Source organism: Ambystoma mexicanum, chromosome 3p (genome assembly GCF_040938575.1).
Source record: "Ambystoma mexicanum isolate Mex_15411 chromosome 3p, UKY_AmexF1_1, whole genome shotgun sequence".
Classification (NCBI taxonomy): domain Eukaryota; kingdom Metazoa; phylum Chordata; class Amphibia; order Caudata; family Ambystomatidae; genus Ambystoma; species Ambystoma mexicanum.
Window position 1 is genome coordinate 637,071,847 of NC_090925.1, and position 21,656 is coordinate 637,093,502.

At 51.9% G+C, this 21,656-nt stretch overlaps 1 protein-coding gene across 1 annotated transcript in view; it reads left to right on the forward strand.

Moving 5' to 3' along the window:
* The first annotated feature begins 247 nt into the window (after nucleotides 1-247).
* GRPEL2 (GrpE like 2, mitochondrial) overlaps nucleotides 248-21,656 on the forward strand; it is a 43,784-nt gene continuing 22,375 nt past the window's right edge. Inside the window, exon 1 of the mRNA XM_069651392.1 lies at nucleotides 248-400. Within this exon, the coding sequence (XP_069507493.1) occupies nucleotides 321-400 (80 nt within the window). The 5' untranslated portion in view covers nucleotides 248-320. The remainder of the gene's footprint in view (nucleotides 401-21,656) is intronic.

The window sequence follows — 21,656 nt, forward strand, 5'->3', positions numbered from 1 at the left end:
TTTTCTACAGCCATGAAATTGTGTATTGAAAAGCTCTCACAGGGCCAAAACAGTCGCTCCCTGCGCGAGCCGATGAAAACTACAAATCCCTAGAAGGAACTCGTGTCACTCTCAGTCCGCCGTTTGAGTGTGGCGTGCTAGTACTGTCGGGATATGTGGTCTGTGGCCCGTAACTCCGCCCATTAGGACCTTGTTCCCGCCTAGCTTCCGCCCCTACTGTCTCGCCCCCTCGTGGCCGCGCCCCCTCGGTAGCACTTACTATAACCGAAGCGCGCCTGCGCAGCAGGAATTAGCGATTGACGGAGAAATTAGAGAGCGGTATGAACATGGCGGCAGCTGGGCTGGTGCGGGGTCTCAGTGCTGCATGGGGGCAGGTGTGCTGTACCGCTCTCGGTGTCAGGTGAGGACAGCGGATGAGTACACGTATATCCCAAGTCTGGACTGACAGGGGGTTGAACCGCTACGAATGTAACGGGAAACCAGAGAGAGTGGGCGGTTTCGCAGAGTAGCTTAAGAGTGTGTGTGTGATCCGGGGGTGGTGTGCGACTGTGAAGAGGGGCGGCTGGGTAGCGTTTTGCTAGTAAAAGTGAGGATGGGTTCGGGGGATATCGGAGTGCACGCAGAAAGGGGAGTTTAAAAGTGGGCATAGCGATAGTGTTTCCCCCATAGCCTAGTATAGGGGGTGAATGGATGGAGGGTGGCTTGTGATCACGAAACCTGACTGGGATAAGTTTATGGACCGCACGACATCTATAAGGGGACGAAATGTGTTGAGTGGTTTGTGCGGCAGTGTACTTAATGCTAACTTGACATCAACGGTATCTTCGAATTCCAATGGTGCTTTTGGACCACTTGGTTGGAGTGAACAGAGCGGGCTCATTTTCAGTGGGTTAAGTGGAAAAAAATGCTTTTGAGAATTCACATTTGCCGTGATTGGGGGTGTGCATGTCTCGCAGGTGAGCGTCTTATTTTGATTTTCCTCTTTGAGAGAGGGGTGTGATTTTAAGGGTCTACAGATAATTGGGGTATGTGCTTGTTAGGAAAAACGTACATATTAATAGAAAAGGTGACCGCAAAAATGCACATTTTATTATTTCAATCTAGTGTGCGGTTTTTAATACCCTGTGTATGTTCGTGGGGCGGGGAAGCTTTCAGTAATATCCTGGAAGAAGACTCACTTTCATAGCTGGCATGCTGCCTTTCGCACTGCAGCCTTCCTGTGTTTGGGCAATGTGCTAGAGTTTCCTGTCGTTTGATTGCGGCCAACAGAACTATTTGTGTTCAAGTGGATGTCTGCCAATCCATCGAGAGGCTGTGTGTAAATTAATATTTTGATGGAGTCTGAATGCAAGAAGTCAGGGCCTGTTCACTTTCTCCATTGTTGCCTCATAACAAACTGAAGACGGAAATTAATAGGTTACGTAAGTGTATGGGGCCTTTTTGGGTGCACGCATGTGTCTTCCTTACTCGGTCCGTCACGTAACCGTGCTGGTTCCAAAGCTGACAATGTCTGCAGCTAAACATTTAATAATCGTGACTATGACTACCTGCGTCAACTCAAATATACCGCTAATTCTGATATGCCCCGTTCTGGTGACTTAATGAATAAAAGCCAAGGTGGTGGTGGGGGGACGCACACACGCCCCCACTGACGGAAGTGTAAATGTGTGTCCGATTGCATTTCTGGCCTGGTCTTGTATTCGCTACTGCTCGTTTTCTTCTGGCCTCCATCTCATGGCCTCCTGGAAGGAATTTCGCTGTCGGCGCTTTGCCTGTCGCACTCGCCACCTTCACACCTCTTTCAATCCGCTTTGAACGCACCAGTGAGCCTGGGTTGTATCGTCTTAATGATTCTTCTATAGTTCCTTTGGTGTTGAGGCATTTTGGCCTCTTGTACATTTGGGTATAACCGCCCTATGCTTGATTGCCATGACTCCGCTGACTAGAGATGGCGGTTGTAATTGTAGAGATGATTTTTGTTTTGGCACTAACGCGCCACCTACAAGTTGAACTAGTGTATTCAAGGTCGATTGAGGTGAGAAGGTATAGAGAAGGCTTGAGTGTTTGGTTACTTACCAGCCCATGACATACTTTGAACGGACCGTTCCACGCACTATATGTCCTGCCTCGCACCCTCTTGGGATCTCTTTGACCTCGCCTGATCGATCCAGCAGGAAGATAAACCTTTGCTATACTTGTATGCCCGTGTTATTTAATTGCCTGCAGCATGACGTAATTGTAATGAATTAAGTTACTGTGTCTATTTACTTGTAATTACTTATTTTGGTTGGTGAGGTGGGGGTGTCACCATCACCCCCTAAATATTGTTTCTCCACAAAGTAACTACAGCAAAATAATAATACCTCGAAGTAATTATTTTGGTAAATCGGCATACCCTTCAGACAGTTGACTTGTATATATGTCCTTTATCTGGAGCACTGTTACAACAATAAGCACTTGCAAAGGCAATCGTTTAGTTGCTTTTGTGTATAGGCACTGCCATCATACCCTTTTATTCACACCATTTTTCAGCTGTTCAGTCAGTGCGTGGCTATCGGAGATTAGTATGTTGCCCACACCGCGACAAAAGCCCTTTGCCCCACAAATGCAAAAGTGAGTGCCCTACACAAATATAAGCAATAACTATTGCACAATATATTGCACAATATATAATATCCAGGACTAGCCACAACTGGGGCTGGACGATATACAGTCATGTTTCGATATTTTTTTAGTTGAATGGGGATACGTATCCCGATATTGTTTGTGTTAAATGCTGAGTTGTAAACCAACTACATGCCAGATGCTAGAACAGTCAATGCAAAACACTACTCTAACGTTGTTAGTGAACCTCATCCTAAAATTAGTTGATTCAAAATGGCGGCATGGTAATACTAACACAAAATGCCAGTATGACGCACATCCCTATAGGCACTGAAGTAGTAGTCAATTGACGTTTTGTCATTGAGGCTTCCGAGGCAGAGGTAAGTCCAGGGCACCACGTTGGGTCCCCCCAACTTATTCCGGTTCCCAAAATCCCATGGGCGTGATAGCCTTGGCACTACAGCGTGTCCTCCCTTTGTCTTGGTTCCCACCCTCTTCACCCATCCTGTTCCGTGTGACCACCCCCTCCCTCCCCTGATATCAGCGTTTGTGCCTAAAGCCCTATTTAAATTCAGGCACTAGGGCAGCCCCCTCCTCAAAGGACTGCTCCAGATGATGACTCGGTACGCTGTCAACCAGCAGCAACTGCCAAGGTAAGGGTGGTGGGGCCGGGATTAATGGCAATCACTGTACACCCCTAAACTGACTCACCCCTCGGACTGCTTATTCCTAAAATAGCCTATGCTATGATGGTCGTATCCCGCAGTTGTACAATCATGTATAATTTTCTGGGATAACCATTTAACTGCCCCACCTTTCCCAGATACCATGTGTCACCCCTAGACAGATTTGTAATAGAACTGCGAAATTTGCCTTACATGACTTCTAGTTATAATTGGGATTTTTGGCATGCGTCACATCTAGATGGAACTACCCCGACTCTAAAATCTCTACTTTCCGCATACACTTCTCCTCATACAGAAACCCACATGACCACTTCTGTGCACAGCAATCCACATATACTTCACCACATGGTGCAACAACAGACAAACCACACAGCACATGGGAATTGGCACCGACTGAAAATCGCACTCTAGCTCAGCGAACAGTGCAAACTGAAGCTGCCAGCAGGACATTAGAACTCTCGCTGTCCTATTCCCACTACACCCTACTGACCCCGCCATCACCGCTTTTTTGGATCCGCCAGAGCGCTTGGTGACCACTCCAGTAGTGACGGTGCGCGGTACAAATACCTATAAACATCTTTAATGTGATATCTATATCCAATATTATCTCAAACTCGATATATCGCCCTACCCACAACCCCATACCAAATAACCATTTCCTGTTCTCAGCCATACAGGGCCATGAGAGCGCCTGGAGGAAATGGCAGCGGTGCGCGACGTAACATATCCCGTGATCCCACAAAAGGCGAACATGTTGGCTTTGCCAATTCTTGTTTTACAGAATGCTCCTTTGGGGGCAATATGAATTATTGCACTTCAGTTTTGTTTGAATCTTGAGCAAAATGCATGTCAGGAGTTTGGTATGGGGTGAGGATCTAGCACGTCATTGCTCACTCGCTCTGTATGTATGGAGCACAGTGTAAGAAAAGTAGTGGCACTGTTACCTACTGGCCTGCCCTCTTCCCACGCACAATACAAACCTCCCGATATGCCCCTGCTATTTTTCACATACCTGCCTACGCTCCGGGTTTATCCTGTAGGCTCAGGGTTTTCACGCTCTTCTCCAGGGAAGAGCCTGGAGTCTCCAGGTTTTCCGCCGTGGACCCAGTATTTAAATAGGTATGCACATCTAATGGCATTTCGCGTTAATAGTTAACTGTGGCTCGTGTGATTTTAAAAGCAGCTGTCAGACACAATTCCCTGTGATTCTGTCCATGGAAAACGGGTGCCAGCTACGGGGACAGCAAAGAGACAGACGTGACCCATGCAGTTAACTACTCCAGCTTGAACCAAATTGAGTAAAAGCACTCCACGCACCAAAAAGAGGACAAGCGCATTGAAATTATAAGTAATGCTGCAAGTGCGGTGACAAACGCCGAATGCCCATTACAAAAAAACAATGTATTGGTCATTTTACGTGCCAAATATACAAATGGAATTCACTTCAGGGAGACTCACTTAAGATCCATGAACCCAGGGAGGCCTTTTGCAGCTTCTAGTCACATTACACCAGTCCGTTTGCTTCAGCAGTCCTAGTGGGTCCCAAAATGTAACAATAGGTAGATATGCCTTGGAGAGCAAATGCTTGGCTCCCCGCCGTGGGATTGTCCCATTTTTGTGCACATAGCCGATCACACAATCAATATAGATTAAGGGAGTTAAACAATTATATTTAGTGCAACCTAGGCAAATAACTTTCTTTTAGGGAGGCAGCTGTGTCGTGCATAGATCATAATAGCGATATGGGTTTTAATACTGCTAGCGTGTTTCTATGGCAGGTACAACCAGTGAGTTTACCCTTTTGACATATGGATGCAGCCTTGTACAATTGGGTGCAGTATTGTATGGCTATGGGCGGGGCTTAAATCTCAGGGTTTTGGAAGTTAAAATGTAGGCGGGTATGGCAGTGCACTGACAGTGCAAGTTTCAACTTCTTCCAACACTTTTATTTTAAAACGAAACCATTCTAGAACAGTTTCTTTTTAAAGTAAAAGTGTAGCCCAGTAAAACTTTTAAACCAAGTATGAGCCCCGCTCCTGACCACTTCGGCCACAGAGCAGTGGAGTAACTTTGCTGAACAGTTGGGGCATGACATCTAAAGGCAAGGGGTCCCTGCCAAATGTGCCATAAATGCGTGGGGGGTGTAGGGTGGTGGCAGACATCCTTGCCTGCCCCCGCCCCCCCCCCCGTTAAAATTGCACCCATGGTAGGGAGACGCCCACCCCTCCGTGGGCCAAGAGGTTAACTCGCATGGCTTTGCGTGTAAAGGCGTCCATGCAGTCGCATCTCTGCCTCACGTAGGCAAGTCTGTGGCAGATTTACTGCCTGTACTGAAGCCAAGAGGGAGGCTGCAGTACAGAAGCGGGCGGGCCTTGGCGCCACTCCCCTCAGGTTTGCCTACCAAATAAAAGGGGGGCCTGGTAGCCCTTGTAGGAGTGTCTGCACCCGCCCCTCCAATGCGTAGGTTTATTGCACTGCACTTCTCGAGGCTGTTGCCACTACAGGGTTTCGGTACCGCGTTTCGTCTTCTATTCTACATCCCAAGCCGCAGGACTTTTATTACTTTTTTTTTTTGGGCCCTTGGAATACGATTGCCTGCCGAGTCCGTGACCAATGCGGATCGCGGGTGATCTTTTTATTTTTTCAGTGGGTGGCTTGACATCCGTTTGTCGGGGCTCAGCTGCCGATGCAGTGGGTGATTAGCGCCTACCTTTGTGGGCGATCGAGGCTGTACGTCTTGACTGATGGGAGCAAACAAAGGGTGCTATGTTATGTGGTCCTACCGCGCATCTGCTCCCTCCCTTTTAATGACTACTCAAGCGGTAAAACCGACCTAAAACACCCTGCCGAGGGCGATCGGAGCTTCTGACGCAGAATCAACCTGGCTGCTTTTGCTTTCACTGGGCATAACATTTACTGGGTGGTCTTAGCGCCGACACCCTCAGTGGGGTGGCACGGTGGCAGCCCATGCTGCTCCCAATAACCCCCCCTACCCCCCAGCTCTCATTCCACATTCCGACTCACTCCTGCCCAACTCCCCTCCTCCCAAAGCAACCCAACCCCCATCCACCCAAAGGATAGGCAGAGACCAGTAGGATGAGTGGGAGAAAAAATTGCCACAGCAAACTTTATTACACATAAAGTCAGGAGTTAGCTTACAGGTGTTCCGTTCACGCTCAGGATTTTCTACTGAGAGCAAGCAACTTTCCCCCCCAGCCCCCTCGGGTCCTTGGGGGACCCGACGCGGGTGCCCAGTCCCTTCCTCAGCAGTCCCTCTCTACCCTTTGGCCATTTCTTTATTTTGCAATTTTTCATTTTCTTTCCCCAACGCTATTTAAGTGCAATTTTTCATTTCGTGCTTTACTTTCTTTCCATTCTCCATTTCCGCTTAGGCTCCTTCTAAAGGATGCGTTCCGGTCTCCTTTTCCCCTTCTTGCTCCCTTTTCCCTGGATTCCCTCTTCCCATTTCCCCGGGTTGGCTTATTAATCATAGTTCTTTCTCTCCCCAAACAGGTCTTCCTCCAGCCCATCCTGCCAGGGAGCCCCTCTCCCCCTTTCAGCCAAGATCCCCGATCAGCTCTAGCTCTCCCCGCCGCCTTCGTTGTCCCATCCCCTCCGACCCCCATCGCGCCCTCCTGCTCTAGAGAGCCCCATCCATCAAGCGCATACCTATCCCCCAGAGCCCCAGCTTCCTTCTTATCCCCCTCCTCTTCCCCTGCCTTTCGCTAAGGGGGGGGGTCCACCCCAACTAACCCCCCTGCTCCTCCTGGCCCCTAGCCCCCGCACTCCAAGGCCCCCCCCCCCAGGTTTCTTTTTTGATCTCCTTAAGCTGCCAATCCCAAAGGGCCCCCCTTCCCCTCAGTTACCAACGTACTTGCCGGAGCCCCGTTTACAGTGCAAACTTTTCAATTCACCCCCCCCTTGCTGACTTCATTGTTGCTTTGCAATTTTCAGTTTCCAACGATGCACTTCCCATTTCCCCCACCCACTTTTGGAGTTGGAAAGGTCTTCCAAACCCCCCCCCCCCTAACCCTCCCCATTAACGTGGGCCTCCCCTGAGTCTAATACTCCTGGGCGCCGTTCTTAATAAACTGATGCCTGTGCAGTTCCCCTTGTGGTATCCGCCAGTACTTTCTAACGGGAACACCAGGTAACATCCGCTGGGCTTGTCTGCAAGAGACCGGTCGCTGCGACCGGTGTCACCGCCACGACACAGCGGGCCACCGGCCGCAGTGAGTTCCCCCTCATGCACCTGGTCGCCTTAGTACCCTAGTCCCCAGTTATCCTACCAACCTGCTCCTTATACCCTCCATTCATTCCATCCGTAACAGACGTGCAGGCCCTCTGGCTATAACCGGTGGCGTGATGATGCCGAATGAGGTCTTCCCTTACCTGAGGCCCCCCTCAGCCACGGTTAGGGAGGGAGCGTTTCGGACCCTTTAAAGGCCTTCCATCGTTGACAAAGCCGACTCGTGCCCCCTCCCCGAATGGCCTCCGCCGGCAGCTCATCTGCAGCCCATCCCTTCTAGGGCATCTTTTAAGTTGTACACATCACCCTTACCCCCACTTCTGATAAGTGGACCTTGTCTTCCCCAAAACAACCCGGAGTTCTCAAGCTGATCAATGCGTGCTTGACCCATCCAAAGCCCCTGCTGATCAGGAATTTTCCTAGTTTTATACTCAATTTTCGCCTGGACTCCTCAATGCCTCCTTGGGAATGTGCCCCCCTCCAAGTCTGCCTAGGTATGATCCACCCACCTTCCTTGTGGGCCCTCATTTGTAAGCCTTTTGATTACTTCTGTTGTTGCATCTGTCTAGGCAATGTCTTAATGACTATTGATTTGATAGACTGATTTACCCATGTCATCTCCTTTCCGTATGCTAAGAAACCTGTCCCATTCTTCCACCCCCCCTCCCCGTGTCCGCTCTCCCTCACCCACCTCCTCTTTCTGCCAAACCCCCCCTGTCACCGTGCGCGTGATCAGCCCCCTCCTAGCGCCCCCTCCCTTTGCCCCCCTTCACACGCCTGCCAGAGCACCCCTCTCCTGCAAGAGAGAGGGGGATCCGGCTTGCGCACCCTTCCTTCCCCCTAGCTTAAACCGCGCTGTTGGCCATCCCACTTCTAAAGCCCGTGGCGGAGGTTGCGCCTGTGCCGCTCCATCACTTGCCCCTCCCAGAGCGGGGTGGTTTGCCCGGCACCCAGCCCAAAATGCTCTGTTTTAAACCCAGCTAGTCATGCAAAACCATGCGCCACTACGCTCTCATGGGCATCTGTAGGCGTACCCAAGTTGCCAATTGTTCTAACCAAACGCTCTCTTCCTGTATCTGTTTGTAGGTTAATCTTACTCCTTGAACCCTGTGAACATTGTAAAAACTCCCAACCTTAAGGGACACTGGTAAGTAGCGAAAAAGCGAGATTGTGCAGTGAACGTCCTTGGAACGTCCTTAATAATAATCTCTGTTCTCAACAGTTTCAAACCCATTTGTGATGCGCCCGCAGTAAGTGCCCTCAGTCGGTCCCCATGCAGCCCGTTTTTTGCGCCCTCCGCCACATCTACAAAGATGATTGTGACAAAATTGATGGCTGCGAGCTCTGCTGAAAGTGACGAAACCCAAAAGCAGCTACTATTCCATTTATTTATTTATTTATTTATTTTAAACTGATCAACGCTCCACCTCTCCTTTCTAAGTGCAACTGCCATGCCGTGTTTTTGATTAAGTGCCTGTTAAGTACATTGGATCTGCAATGCCGACGAAAGGTATAGCCGAATGAACACAAAGCCTACTTTGAGCACACCGCAGGACACAAATAGCCTCCTTTACCCACTAACCCATATGACATTGGCAATCTTAGCCTTGCAAAACCGTATAAACAGCACGATCCCGAGGTATGAAAATCCCCCCCCCCCCCTTATGCAACAAAACATTTGAAACGCGACCATCCCACTATAGATTGCAAGCAAATTATCCCTAATGGTCGGCGCCGTGGCCACTGCCACCATGCCCCTTGGGAAACCAAACCCCCCTCACCCCGGCTGGAAGCGCACCAACGGACCCCGGCGCACAACCGTCCTGCCATTTGCCTTGTGGCCCCTTGGCGGGCCTTATCGCTGCTGTACTACTGTTGCACACAAAAAGTTCTCTGATCTTCAACCTTGAACCGGACCTTAAAAAAAACGCGCCCATGGCAGACCCAGAAAGAGGCACAGTGTCACTTGCTGTGTGGCTCAACGAACATACAGAAACCCATATACCTTAATTGCGCGCTGTACTTTAATAGCCTTGTCATTAGTGGGAGCCTGTTCAGCCAGGGTCATAAGCCATTAGTCTGTGATGCCCCGTAACTACAACCATTCCGAAAATGTTAATAATAATTTTGCAATTTATATAGCGCTGCGAACCCTCAGGTATCCTGTTTATTATTACCCCGGTGTGTGGTGCTCATTTCAAACTTTGCAGGCTTGAACCCCCACCTTTAAGTAGCTGCCCTACGGTGATACCAGTTCGAGCCACACCGACTGATGAAGCACTACAATGTGAACGGGAGCTTAGCTTCCTTATCAAAGCGTGCCCCCTCTCCTTATGAAATGCTGCAAAATATCAAAACGTTCCCTACTGCGAAAGTGCCACCACCATTCCCCTCGTGGTACCGCACCAGCAAACCCCAGAAATGAATGCCGTGCCTTAAAATAGAACATGCTCGTTCGCCGGAACAAGTAAGAGTTCACCAGCAGCTGTGGGACCTGGAGGGCAAGCAGCTAACCCTGCAAATAATAAAAGCCGCTAACCCGCAAATAATAATAATTTGGCATTTATACCGTGCTACGAACCCTCGGGTATCCAAGCGCTGCTTATCATTACCCACGGTGTGGACCTCTGAAGGATGAAAGGCTGAGTTTGGTCCTGCCGGGATTCGAACCTGCGTCAGCAGGCTCTGCACCGATGTCAAAGCGAGCGCTCTACTCGCTGTGCCACTTGACCGGCTTTAGTTAAAAAGCATTACTTGCTGGGTGCTGTAGGCCCACAAACCTGAGGCTTAAACAAAAACTACATATCCCAGAATGCAAAGCGTGCCTGCATATTAACGTAAGTAACAGCCATCTGTGGCACAATGGCTACATTACAGTCATCAAAGAAGGCCCCACGCGGTACGGCCACCAGCCGAGGCACCAAAATGGTTCCTCGCACCACACCACCCCCCCTCCACGCAGTATACGATTACGAATGTTTGAGTGTGTGGCACCTTTCGCGGGTGCGCACCGCTCTGCAAATTACTAGGGCACTGAGTCAGTAAGTGCGCTTTCGTTAGTTCTTCGCCGATACCACAAACATCAGTAGTCTGTCTTCACGGCGCACGACGCACAGTTAAATTAAACGTGCCGAGCCTCGGCCCCCTAATGTATCTGCACGGCGGCCGTACCACAACTCCGCCTTTGCTAACTGTGCTTTTAAATTATCCCAGACATGGGCACAAACTCATGCTGCGCGTTCGGGTGGTACAGCCCGTGTCTGACCGCCTCTCACCACACGGCGGCCATCGCGCGCTAACTCCTGCCCTGGGCCCGTGTACAAGGCAACCCCCTATGCTAGCTAATTCCATCCCAGTAAAAAAGCCCGCACCCAAGCCAACCGTCCCACAACAATGCCCCCTCTCGACCCGATCCCCATGAACTCCACCCATCGCGATGCCCTCCGCCTTTCCCACATAGTCTAATGCAAAATTTACCGTAAAAGCATTTACCTTCCCCGTACCTTGCTCCCCACGGACTGAAACCAAAAAGTACACACTGACTCAAAACTTATCCCTCTTACGACGACCCTGCCTGCATCCTTCGCCCCCTCCCAATCGCTTTTGGGCCTCTATACCTGCAGGCTGAACCAACCCCCCCCCCCCTGCCCCGCCGTATCCGGTAGTGTGTATACCATAGCACATCCCCGGTGTGGCCCCTTTTGCTGCGACGACCGAACTGAAAAGCCCATATCCAACTTGCCCAAAACTTATCTTCCCGTTTTTGCATCACTGTGCGCTCCAGACCTCGACCGCTCCCATCCCCCCAAAACGCCCCCATGTGCATGCCATTAAACACTCCCCCTGAGCCACCATGGTGTCCAAACCCCCCCCCCCCCACCCCGCAACCCCTGGGCCCTGCTGTACGGCAACAGAACCTTGGCCAATGTCCGGATTGCCTGGTTCCTGATGCAATTTTTTTTTTTTTTTTTTTTAATTGAAACTAATGTATGGTGCCCAACCCCCACCCTAACCTACCTACGGCGACGCGACCCGATAAATCTATGATGCGTCACGAGAAATCGTTTCCACTTCGACCCGCGTGCTACAGGCCCCCGTCCCCGCACTCTTCTGCGTTGCCAACCGGCAGCTAAAACAATGTCCCAGCTCGCCCCATGTCAGGTTGCCCCCTCACTATTTGGGCCTGTACCGCACGCACACTCGCTCCCCCTCTCTGCATTCCTTCCTTAAACCACTCCGGCCCCAGCTGCCTAACTTGCCGACTCCGACTGTGTTCTATTCTAATAACACCCTCGGGCCCCACAGTTAAGCATTTATTCTACAACCTATAACCAATTGAGCTATAAAACTGGCCTTCCACATTCTCGTACCTCCTATCTCCATATCGGCACTGCAACTCTCCTGCCCGACTCGAACCGCGGCTCCTTCCTCACGCGAACCTCGAACTCCTTCACACGAAACCGGAGCAGGAACAATCCACACGAACAGGAGCTGGAACGCCAGCAACCGACATGGCTGGGAGTCCGCAGCAACGTAGGAGGGAAGCCGGCAAAGAGAGACCCTGCGTCTTCCGACCGGGTGTATTTAAGCCCCAAATGGGCGCGTGGGTGATGACGTCACCCACCCCTCCACTCCCTCACCAGGGTGGAGTGATGCCTGGCGCACGCCCCCCCCCGAACTCCTCGCGCCACCGTGTCTTGTGAGGCAGTCGTCACTAAGGGGGGCCCCCGCCGAGGGGACCTCCTTCGTAGGGCGCGGGAGCCCGTCGTTGGGGTCGATATTTGAGACCACAATTAATATCGGGCGTAAAGGGTGACGGAATAAGTTTCCCTTTTAGCAAGGTGCAAGTGAACCTTTTTAATGCGCGCTTTAAGTACGTACCCCTAATCTACAGAATGCATTTAAAGAGCTGAAGAGTTACCAAAGGCGATGCGGTTTGCCTCGTGAAACCGTGTAGCATACAGGGTGCACGGCTTTATTCAAGTAGCTGAGCATAATCCAAGGGGACCATGCATCAGTCTTGGGGAATGATCATTTTTCAAATCTTTTACCCTCCAGTAGCATACTGAACACAATGGTTGATGGCAGCATTATCACCCTGCTAACTTCGGTAAAGCCATGCTTTCTGCCTGTGGTACGAGGGATTGGAGACTCTCAAATGTTTTGCTGTGTTTTTTTTTTTTGTATTTTAAATGGCAGAGACGTAGTGACTAGTAGCAATGCCATTGGTCCCCCTTGTCCCGGGTTTTGGGGGTGTGGTAAAGATTACAGGAAAATATCTTGCATGGCGTTTTCTAGAGCAGAAACTAGCGCACTGAGCAGTCTTGAAATCTTTGATCTGCTGGGTGCATGCGTCGGAGATGGTGCATGAGTGCAGAGACGGTGGGAAATGGCGGGCGAACGCGCCGACGTAGGAGGCATGGTGGGCGCCCCCTTTGTTGGGGATGCCCAGCCAACCGCCTCCCCCCTCCTCGGTTACAGGGAGGGGGTGGGCCCCACAAACTGGGGGAATGCCCACCCCCGGAAAAGGCAGGGAATGTCGCAGGAAGATGGGCGGGGCAGGGAACCGAGGAAGAGACCCTATAAAGGGTCGGGACGACAGGCAACTCGCTCTCTCTCTCGGTACCTGCCCCCGCCTGAGAACGCATTTTGGTTTTCGGCCTAAGAGGAGAGCGACGTTGGACTTCGGGCAGCTGTCGGTTTGTGAGGTTTGGCGGTGCTCCAGGTGTACCACGGAGGTTCGGTCGGGAGACTCGGGCGTTCGAGTGAAGCTGGATTCAGTTACATTCAAAACGAAGCTTGGGGGGGGGGGGGGGGGGAATAGAGCCACATGCCGCGAAAGCAAAGTTAAAGCGACTTGTGCTTTGATCAATGGCCGCTGCGCCACGTGTTCATAGTTCATCTTTGTGACCAATGCATGCTGTCTCATGTTAAAACAAAGTCGCAGAGACATGTGTTAAATTCAATGGCCGTCGCGCCACGTGTTTTACGTTCGCCTTGTTTACCAATGTATGTTTTGCTCATGATGGTCGCTGTGCCACCTTTAAATCTTATTGGATGGCCGCCGCGACACGGAAGGTTTAGGCAAAACCACATTAGCATTTATTTATGGTAACAATGGAGCTTGGGGGGGGGGGGGGGGAAATCGCGCCACGCGTAGTGAAAGCATAATAGAGGGGACATGTGTTTCTAATTCAATGGCCGCCGCGCCATGTTTACAACGTTCGGCTTGTTTTGCTATTTTCATGTTTTATTACGATGGCTGCCGCGCCAGGTTAGCTTATTGCATTTATACGTAGCATTCACTTACCTAATTGGATGACCGCCTCGTTCTGGCCGGTTTAACCACAGCCACGTTGGCATTTGGCAATAATGTCGGCCACAGGTTGCGCGGTTCATTTTGAGGGAGTTGGGGGGGGGGGGGGGGGGGGGATGGGGGGGAGGCCAATTCCTGGTCCAAGTTTTAAGGGGGCCCAATATGGTGAGCACAGAGGGCGCGTCGGCGCACGGGGGGGGGGGGGGCTTTTGAAACCGGCACATGGCACTGCTGGAGTAAGGAAGCCCAACACGTGGAATGGCGTATACGTTGGGTTAGTGAAGCATGTGGTTTAGAAGGGCAATGTGTCTGTTGCCATACCGAGGGGTGCATGAGTGCAACAATAAGCATCGCATGACAGCATGCAGGGAAATCCTTGCGGGTCTGCTCGCTGAGGGATAATTACGCTGATTACTACTAGACAGCCTGGGTGCCCGTGGAACGCTGCTGTTCACACGGGGGCTTATTAGGAAAGGAGGGTTGCCTTTGGTGTTTGTTATTCACACAAGGTCCCCCTGCATGTTTTTCCGTATTGGATGGCCGCCGCGCCATGTTTATTGGTTTAAAGTGAGCCCACAGCATGTTCTGTTCAAGTAAGATTGCCACTGTGCAAATGCTAGCTTGTTTCATTGGGATGCAGCGGGTTTTTCCCAATTGCGATGGCCGCCCGCAACGTTCAGTAATTTTCTAAGGTAATGTGGCGTGTTGGCAGCGGTTCTGATGGCCACCGCGCGATGCGTGGGTGTTTTCATTTTAAGGCAGCAGGTGGATATCAAGTAGTATGGCCGCCGCGCCACGTGGAGAGCATACAGGGCTTGTGATGTTCTAACTTAACAGCCTCCGCGCCAAGTGTGTGTAAAGAACTTAATGGCCACCGCACCACGTCCTATTACTTCAGTTGGATGCTAGCATGCTCGCTTAGTTTGCTGGCGGCAGCGCTAGTTCAGGTTTGGCTCGGGACCTTTAGCCAGCAATTTGGCCATGAGAGATTGTAGCCAGGCAACGTGCGGTAAGTTTATTCATTGCAGCATGTGTCCAGTGTGGGCCCAGTCGCGCTGCATCATTAAGGACGCGTGACACGGTGTGTTTAGCTGATCTAATGGCTTCTGTGCCATGTTATGTTTCATTCTTGCAAGGTGCCAGTATGCTTTATTGTAGATTATGACCGCCGCGCAATGCCCAGTGTAGCTCAGCTGTTGCGTCAGCAATTTTCCCACAAAGCGGATGCAGCCACGCTATGTGCTTGGTAAGCTTAGCTATTGCAGCATGTGTCCACGGTTCTGCACGCAGCCGCGCCTCATCATTAATGGCGTGCGCTACTTGCATCTTCAATTTGACTACAATTGCTCTGTGGTGGTATGGGGAGCATGGAGCTCGGGTGGGAGTGCTACGGCGTGGGCAAGTGGGATGTTTGTAGGCATTTTGGGAGATCCAGAGGAGGAGTACATCGTCATCTTCCCTCGTTGCGAATGTTGCGAGCAGGAACCGTTAAGGCTTTGGCTGCAAGAGCAGCAATGATCTGCGGGCTCTTGGATGGGCATGGCGGACGCTTTGCCCATATTGGAAGCAAGACCACACAGAGCACCACACATTCGCTTCGAGCCCCCTCACCCGGAGCACAGTGCTGGGGAGTGGGGTGCTCGGTCCGGTGCAACGGGCAGAAAAGGGAGGTATAATAAGGGTACAGAATCGGACATCGCAAATCGGGGTGGCAAGGGTTGGAGCACAAATAGCACATCTAAGTGCGTGCGGTATGGCGCGCACAGTTCGCATAAACCAACAATTAATTTATCACTAAGCGTGTTTTCTTATCCCCCAGAATACGCCGGACGGTCGAACTATCTAGGCACAAATAGTGACGTTTAAGCCAGAAGTCCGAGAGGGTAGAAGGTGCAATGGCCCAATCTCAAAGCCCGGACCTGGAGGCGGCGGCGGAAGAGCAGTTGGTAGAAGGACCATCGAAAGTAGTCTGCTTTGACGCCACCTCGGGGACAGCCACTGGATGCCGAAGGATGTGCAAGATTTGCGGTACTGGCCATGGCCGTATGTTGGGAAACAGCGGTGGCCTGGATGAGGGGTGGGGGGGCCCGCATCAGGATAGCGGGAGAGGCAACACGCAGGCAGTAGAGCCCACCTCCGCCCACTCCAGCTCGGACCCTCCCTCACGGGTTCCGGGGTAACCAGGCGGGTCTCCCGGCTGGAAAGACTAGGAAGACGAGTGAGAAGAGAATGCCGAAACTGGTCAGGCCTCCACCACCGGGGGCCGGCTGTTCAAGCGGCTGTTCATTGGATCACGTGTCCAAAGGGAAGGACACCGTTCCGATGGCTGGGGCAAGGGAAGGAAAAGGGCCGAGATGAGGGCGAGGCCGCAGGAAAACATACAGAACTGGCTGATGGCATTCAAACTAATGGGCAACGCTCAACCAAAGATTGTAAGTGGTCGGGGGGGGGGGGGCGGGTGTTCGGCCTTGGTACCAATAAAACCGTTTATCTCTCTCTAATGGTTCTTAGCGTTGTATACTGCAAAATCTCACTATTGTCGCTACCTACTGGTGCCAGATCTCGCAATGAAGGGGCACAAGTAGCACTGCATGGGGTGTCAAACACATCGTCTAGTGGGGAGCACAAATAACACATCCAAGGATGATCCGGTAGGGCACGTACAATAAAATTAAACCAACAAACAAGGTAACGCTGCCGCAGGTGCAAGTGCGAACAAATGAAATGGTCATATCCTTGAAGGGAGCATTAGAGAATTTACTGAAGCAAATTTCCAATCCACAATAAATGCACACGGTAATAAAGATAATCAATTTGCAAACATAATTCACGTAAGGGCATCACGTATTTAATCTAGGGCTGCCCCAGGATGAAGTTCATATCCAGCATCACATAATAATCAATACAGGGCTCCTTCAATCTTTCCATGCATGATCATAATTATGAATGTGCTGACTGGTGTATATTTTCCACCCCCTCTCATATGCACGAACCAACCTGGCTTAGGCCACAACGCGGTAATGGCCAATAAAATGAGTATCCACAGCCCAACTGGTAAGGGCACCCACCCCTTTATTTTTCCCTCGCTGCTGCCCATGGTAGGGCGCACAGGCAGGCCCTCCTATCCCCCTCTGGCAGGGGAGGGGCGCCCTGGTTGGTGCAACAAGGAGGGGGTCCAAGGAAAATCTGGAACACATGGGGAGGGCCGCAGCTAGGAAACGTGGGTACCAGTGGGACATGGAAAAGGGCAAGGACCTGGGGGGGAGGGGCCCAAGGAGGCTTCACGCCTACCAAGGAGCTACTGAGTGTGGGTGAGCAAGCGGAAGGGCCGGCTATGGAGCGACCTGTTCAGGCTGGGGGAACACTCTGCCGCCGGCAACCAACAGAGTCTTGGAGGAGTCACAGGTCGATCCCTTTAGCAAAGTACTGGCAGGCCCATAGGGGAATGCTCAGCCAACAGCTTAGATCTTACGGCGCCCAAGAGTAACAGACTCGGGGAGGCCCTGGGGGGGGGGGGGAGGGGGGAGGGTTTAGGGGGCTTGGAAGCCATTCCAACCCCAAAAAAATGCACGGGGGGGGGTGGAAAGAAAAAATTGGAAAACAAGGGGAAAACGAAGGTCTACAAGGGAAGTTGGGGGGGGGGGGGACCTAGAGGAAGGTATGGTGGCACAGGTAGGGTTGCCAAAGAAACAGGTGGGGGAAGGGATAATGGAAGGAAGGTTACACAGAGGGGGAAGTGAGGGGTCAAAAAATGGGCTCGAGGGGTGACAAGAGGGAACAGGGGGGGGTGGGTGGGGCACAAGGTCCAAGGGGGTGAAGGGGGGGCAAGCGCAAGGCTGGGGGGCAAACAGACAGGGGGCACTTGGGTGGGGGGGCAGGGGGAGGTTAACGAGAGAATGGGGGTGGGAGGCTCTGGGGGAGAACGGAGCCCAGGGAACTGTAGGGGGAGAAAGTTGGGGGGGGGGGTGGTGGGGGGGAGACATTGCAAAAGAAGATGGCACCAGGAGAGGGAGCAGCAAGCCAGAGAGAGGGAAGGTTTAGGGCCAGGGATTACGGAACTTGACGGGGGTGAGGGTGCTGGGTAAGATCTTGGAGGAGGGCCTAGGAGGAGGGCACTGGGAGTATGGGTACTAAGGCGATGCCCTGCCCGGGGGACAGTAAGCCTGAATGGGGACACCAGGGGCCTGAGGCATGGAGGTGGGGCTAGGGTTGAAGCGGCACAGTTGGGGATGGGAGCACAGAGCAGAGTAGAAATGTGCACTAGGATAGCTGGCCATCACAAAGCGATGTCAAACGTGTTAGTCGGCACCGCAAGGTGGTGTCTGTGTGATGTTGGGGTAAAGTGATGTGTTGGGGCACCGAAAAGTGGTGTCTGTATAGGAACCTACGTAATGGCGAGGCACAAGTGGCTGCCTGTTTTAGCTAGAACCAAGACATAGGACACCGGGAAGTGTCGGGGGGGGGGGGGGGGGGCTTAGAAACAGGTACCTTCGTGCAAGGGGGGGGGGGGGGTCAAGAAATGCGAATAAGCAACATATCGAATAGCCATGGGTAGAGAGAAGCTGGCAGCAAGGGCCGGGCTCAAACAGAAGCGTCGACCAGATGCAGATGGTGGGGGGAGGAGCGGGGCATACCTAAGAAGCCTCACACAGCATAGAAGAACCTGTTGTGGGGTGAATTCACGGATCGCCTGTAAGAACTCCTTGACTTTATACAAATAAAGCTGCTGTGGCATTAACACTTCCAACATTTACAAATTGTCTGGCGTGTCATTTCAGGTTTTGGAATCCCTGGCTGCTGCCGGCCGGGGTTGGGGGAGGGGAGGGGAGGGGAGGGGGGGGGGGCTGAGCCGGACAGGCCGGACGGGAGAAGGGAGGAGGGAGAGACGCGGCAATGGGATGCCCCCGCTATGGATCAGCTCCTTACTGGCGCTGGGGGACTGGATTAGTGTGATTGAAGCACGTGATCAGCAGGTTGCTAGCACAACCCAAAAGCCAAGAGATGTGCGAAGTGCCACAAAGAAGCCAAAACTATTGCATTAGAGGGCAGCTGGGGAGAAATGGCATATGAGGGACACACCGCTTGAAGGTGTTTATTGCTAATTTGTTAGGTGCTTGTACAACAAAGTCGTGTTTTCAAGCACCACAAGGCAAATGGGGAGGTAACAAGGGGTAAATGCAGTGTACAAGAACTGTAAGTAAACAGCCAAGTTTCTACTAGACTTTGGACGTGCAAAGTGCTGTCATGGGGGCTGATTCATGGAATTATTTGCGCCGAAAAACGGGGATTTGTGCGCCATTCTGCCTGCAAATCCCTGTTTAACAAATGGGGATTTGCCGGCAGAATGGCGCACAAATCCCTGTTTTTCGGCGCAAAAATTCCAAGACTCGGCCCCAAGAGAAGTAGGGGAACTGGGAGGAGGGATTTGGGAATGGACAAGTGCTGGTGAGCCTGGGAGTGAAATGCAAAGGGATGCTGGGGAGGATCCACTGGCTAAGTGCTGGGTGGAGGGATCCCAAGGAGTGGGCTGCACCGCCGCCAGGCAGGCGCCCACACAAGGACAAAGCTGAGGGGGTGTGGGGGATACTGGTGTCGACCGGGTAGGGGGCCTGGTAATCTGTGATTCTTGAAGGTAACAGGCCGCTAGGCTCAGTGGGGTGGTTGGCAGGGAAGGGGGAGGGGAAGGTAGAGAAAAGCAAAGGTTTCAAGAATTTAAGGAGGTCCGGCGCAAGGCTGAAGGGGGCAAGGAGGCTGTTCAGAGAGGCACCAGCCGGAGTGTTTGCTATCAGAATTGGAGTTAGAGGAGCAGAGGACTCTAGTGGGGAAGTATTTAGGGAGAGAGTTGGACCCAGGCCCCAGAAAGCCTTGTGGATGATGCAGAGGTTCTTAAATGTGATCCTTGCGGCCACTGGGAGCTAGTGGAGAGATCTTACGGTGCAGAGATAATGGTCCCGGAGCTTGAGGCAAGGGATACATCTTGTAGCACTAGTTTGGATTAGCTGAAGAGGGCATAGGGAGGAAAGGGGGAGATTGAGGAAGAGGCTGTTGCAGCAGCCAAGCCTGGAGAGGACCAGGGCTCTGAAAACATTGAGCTTCTGGTGAAGGGTGAGGCAAGGAGAATGCCTTTGAGGAGGTGAAGCTGGAAGTGGGCCTTCTTGGCAAGGTCCAAGATGTGTCGGGTGAAGCAGAGAGATATGAGTCAAAGATGACTGGTGAAGGTAGAGGGCCCATGGAGGGTGGCCTGATGGTAGTAGGGAAACTGGGGACAAGAGTCCCGATGGGCAGGATCTGTCTTTACTGGCATTAAGACAGATGCTGTTGGTCGCACACCATGCAATCAGGAATGTGAGAGAGGAGGAGGGAAGTTTGAAGGAGAGCTGTTTCATCGGCATAACACTGGAAATGAGGGGGGGAAGGAGATCAGGTGAGCAAGAGGGAGTGAGATAGGTCTTGAAGAGCCATGGTGGTAAGAGCCCTAGGGGATGCCACAGGTAGAGAGTGGTGTGCTGAGGAGAAAGGGCCCCATTGCATCTGGGAATGATGGTTTGTGAGAAAAGCGGTTGGGCAATCCAGTGCCCAGTCTGTGATGCTGATGGTGACTCGCAGCAGTTTTGAGGATAGTGGTTTCACTGTGTCAAAGGCAGAGGAGAGATTGGCGGGAATAGAACAGCAGGGGGAATTGAGATTTGCAAGCATGTTTTCACAGGGTTTCAGGAAAGCATTTTCTGTGCCTCTGGGTGCTCGGAATCCCGCTTGATAATCATGGAGGCAACCGACGAGCGGTATGGTGGGTCAGTTGTGGTAGGGCTTACTTCTCCAGGAGTTTAACCAGGAAGGGGTGCTGGCAGATGGGTGATAGTTGCTGGGTAGGAAAGGGCAGCACGGCTTTATTTTTTTTAGGAGAACGTGCACAAGGGAGTGCTTCAGGGAAAGGGGAAAGAAGCCAGTGGTGAATGAGTGGTTACAGAAATCGGCAAGTTCCAGGGTGAGAGATGTTGTCCTTAATGGCTCTAGAGGAGTAGGGGGGAGCATCTGTTTGGATGAGACCGTCATAGAGCAGACGACTTTAGCAACCGCATCGGGGGTCATGAGCAGGAGAGTGCGGTTGGGGTGGAAATGGAGGTGGTGGAGAGTGAGAACAGGAAGTTTTAAAAGTAAATTTGGGAGGCCAAGAAGGTGCAGAGAGTCTGGGAAGGGGGGGAGAAGTGTAGGCTACAGTTGGATTAGCAATTTCCTTGCAGATTTGAATTCTGCTGTTGGTGGTTCAAGAGATGCATGCTTGCATGTGGACCCTCTTCTTGGGGCAAATGGAAAAGCAATATTGCCTTTTGGAGCAGGCAACAGGCCAGTTTGTCAAAGGATAAAGCCCGAAGTCTGCCAATTCCATTCCTCAACTTTGCACTTAACGTTTCAGAGATGCTAGGATGGAATCATGCCAGCCATTGCATTTAGAGGTAGGTTTCAGGTGAATCCTCATGACTGGGGCAAGGATGTTGCAGGTGTTGGAGACGGAGGTGCAGGTTAGCAAGGACAGAATCGGAGGGAGAGGCTTCGGCAGTTGGGGGGCATGAAAATGGACGCAGAAGCAGTGACTGACAATTATTTCATTGGTCGAATGGTGGAGGCTGGCTGTGCGGGCGGGGGTCGGCTTGGAATGAGAGCCCCAAGTGGGAGGATAGGTGAGTGGTCAGATCAGGAGAGAGGGGGGTGGTGACCGGTTGTCCCCATAGATAAAGGCATCCAAAGTGTCTGGCTGAGTGGGTCGGACTAGAAGGAAGAATAGGGAGCAGAGAGGGAGTTG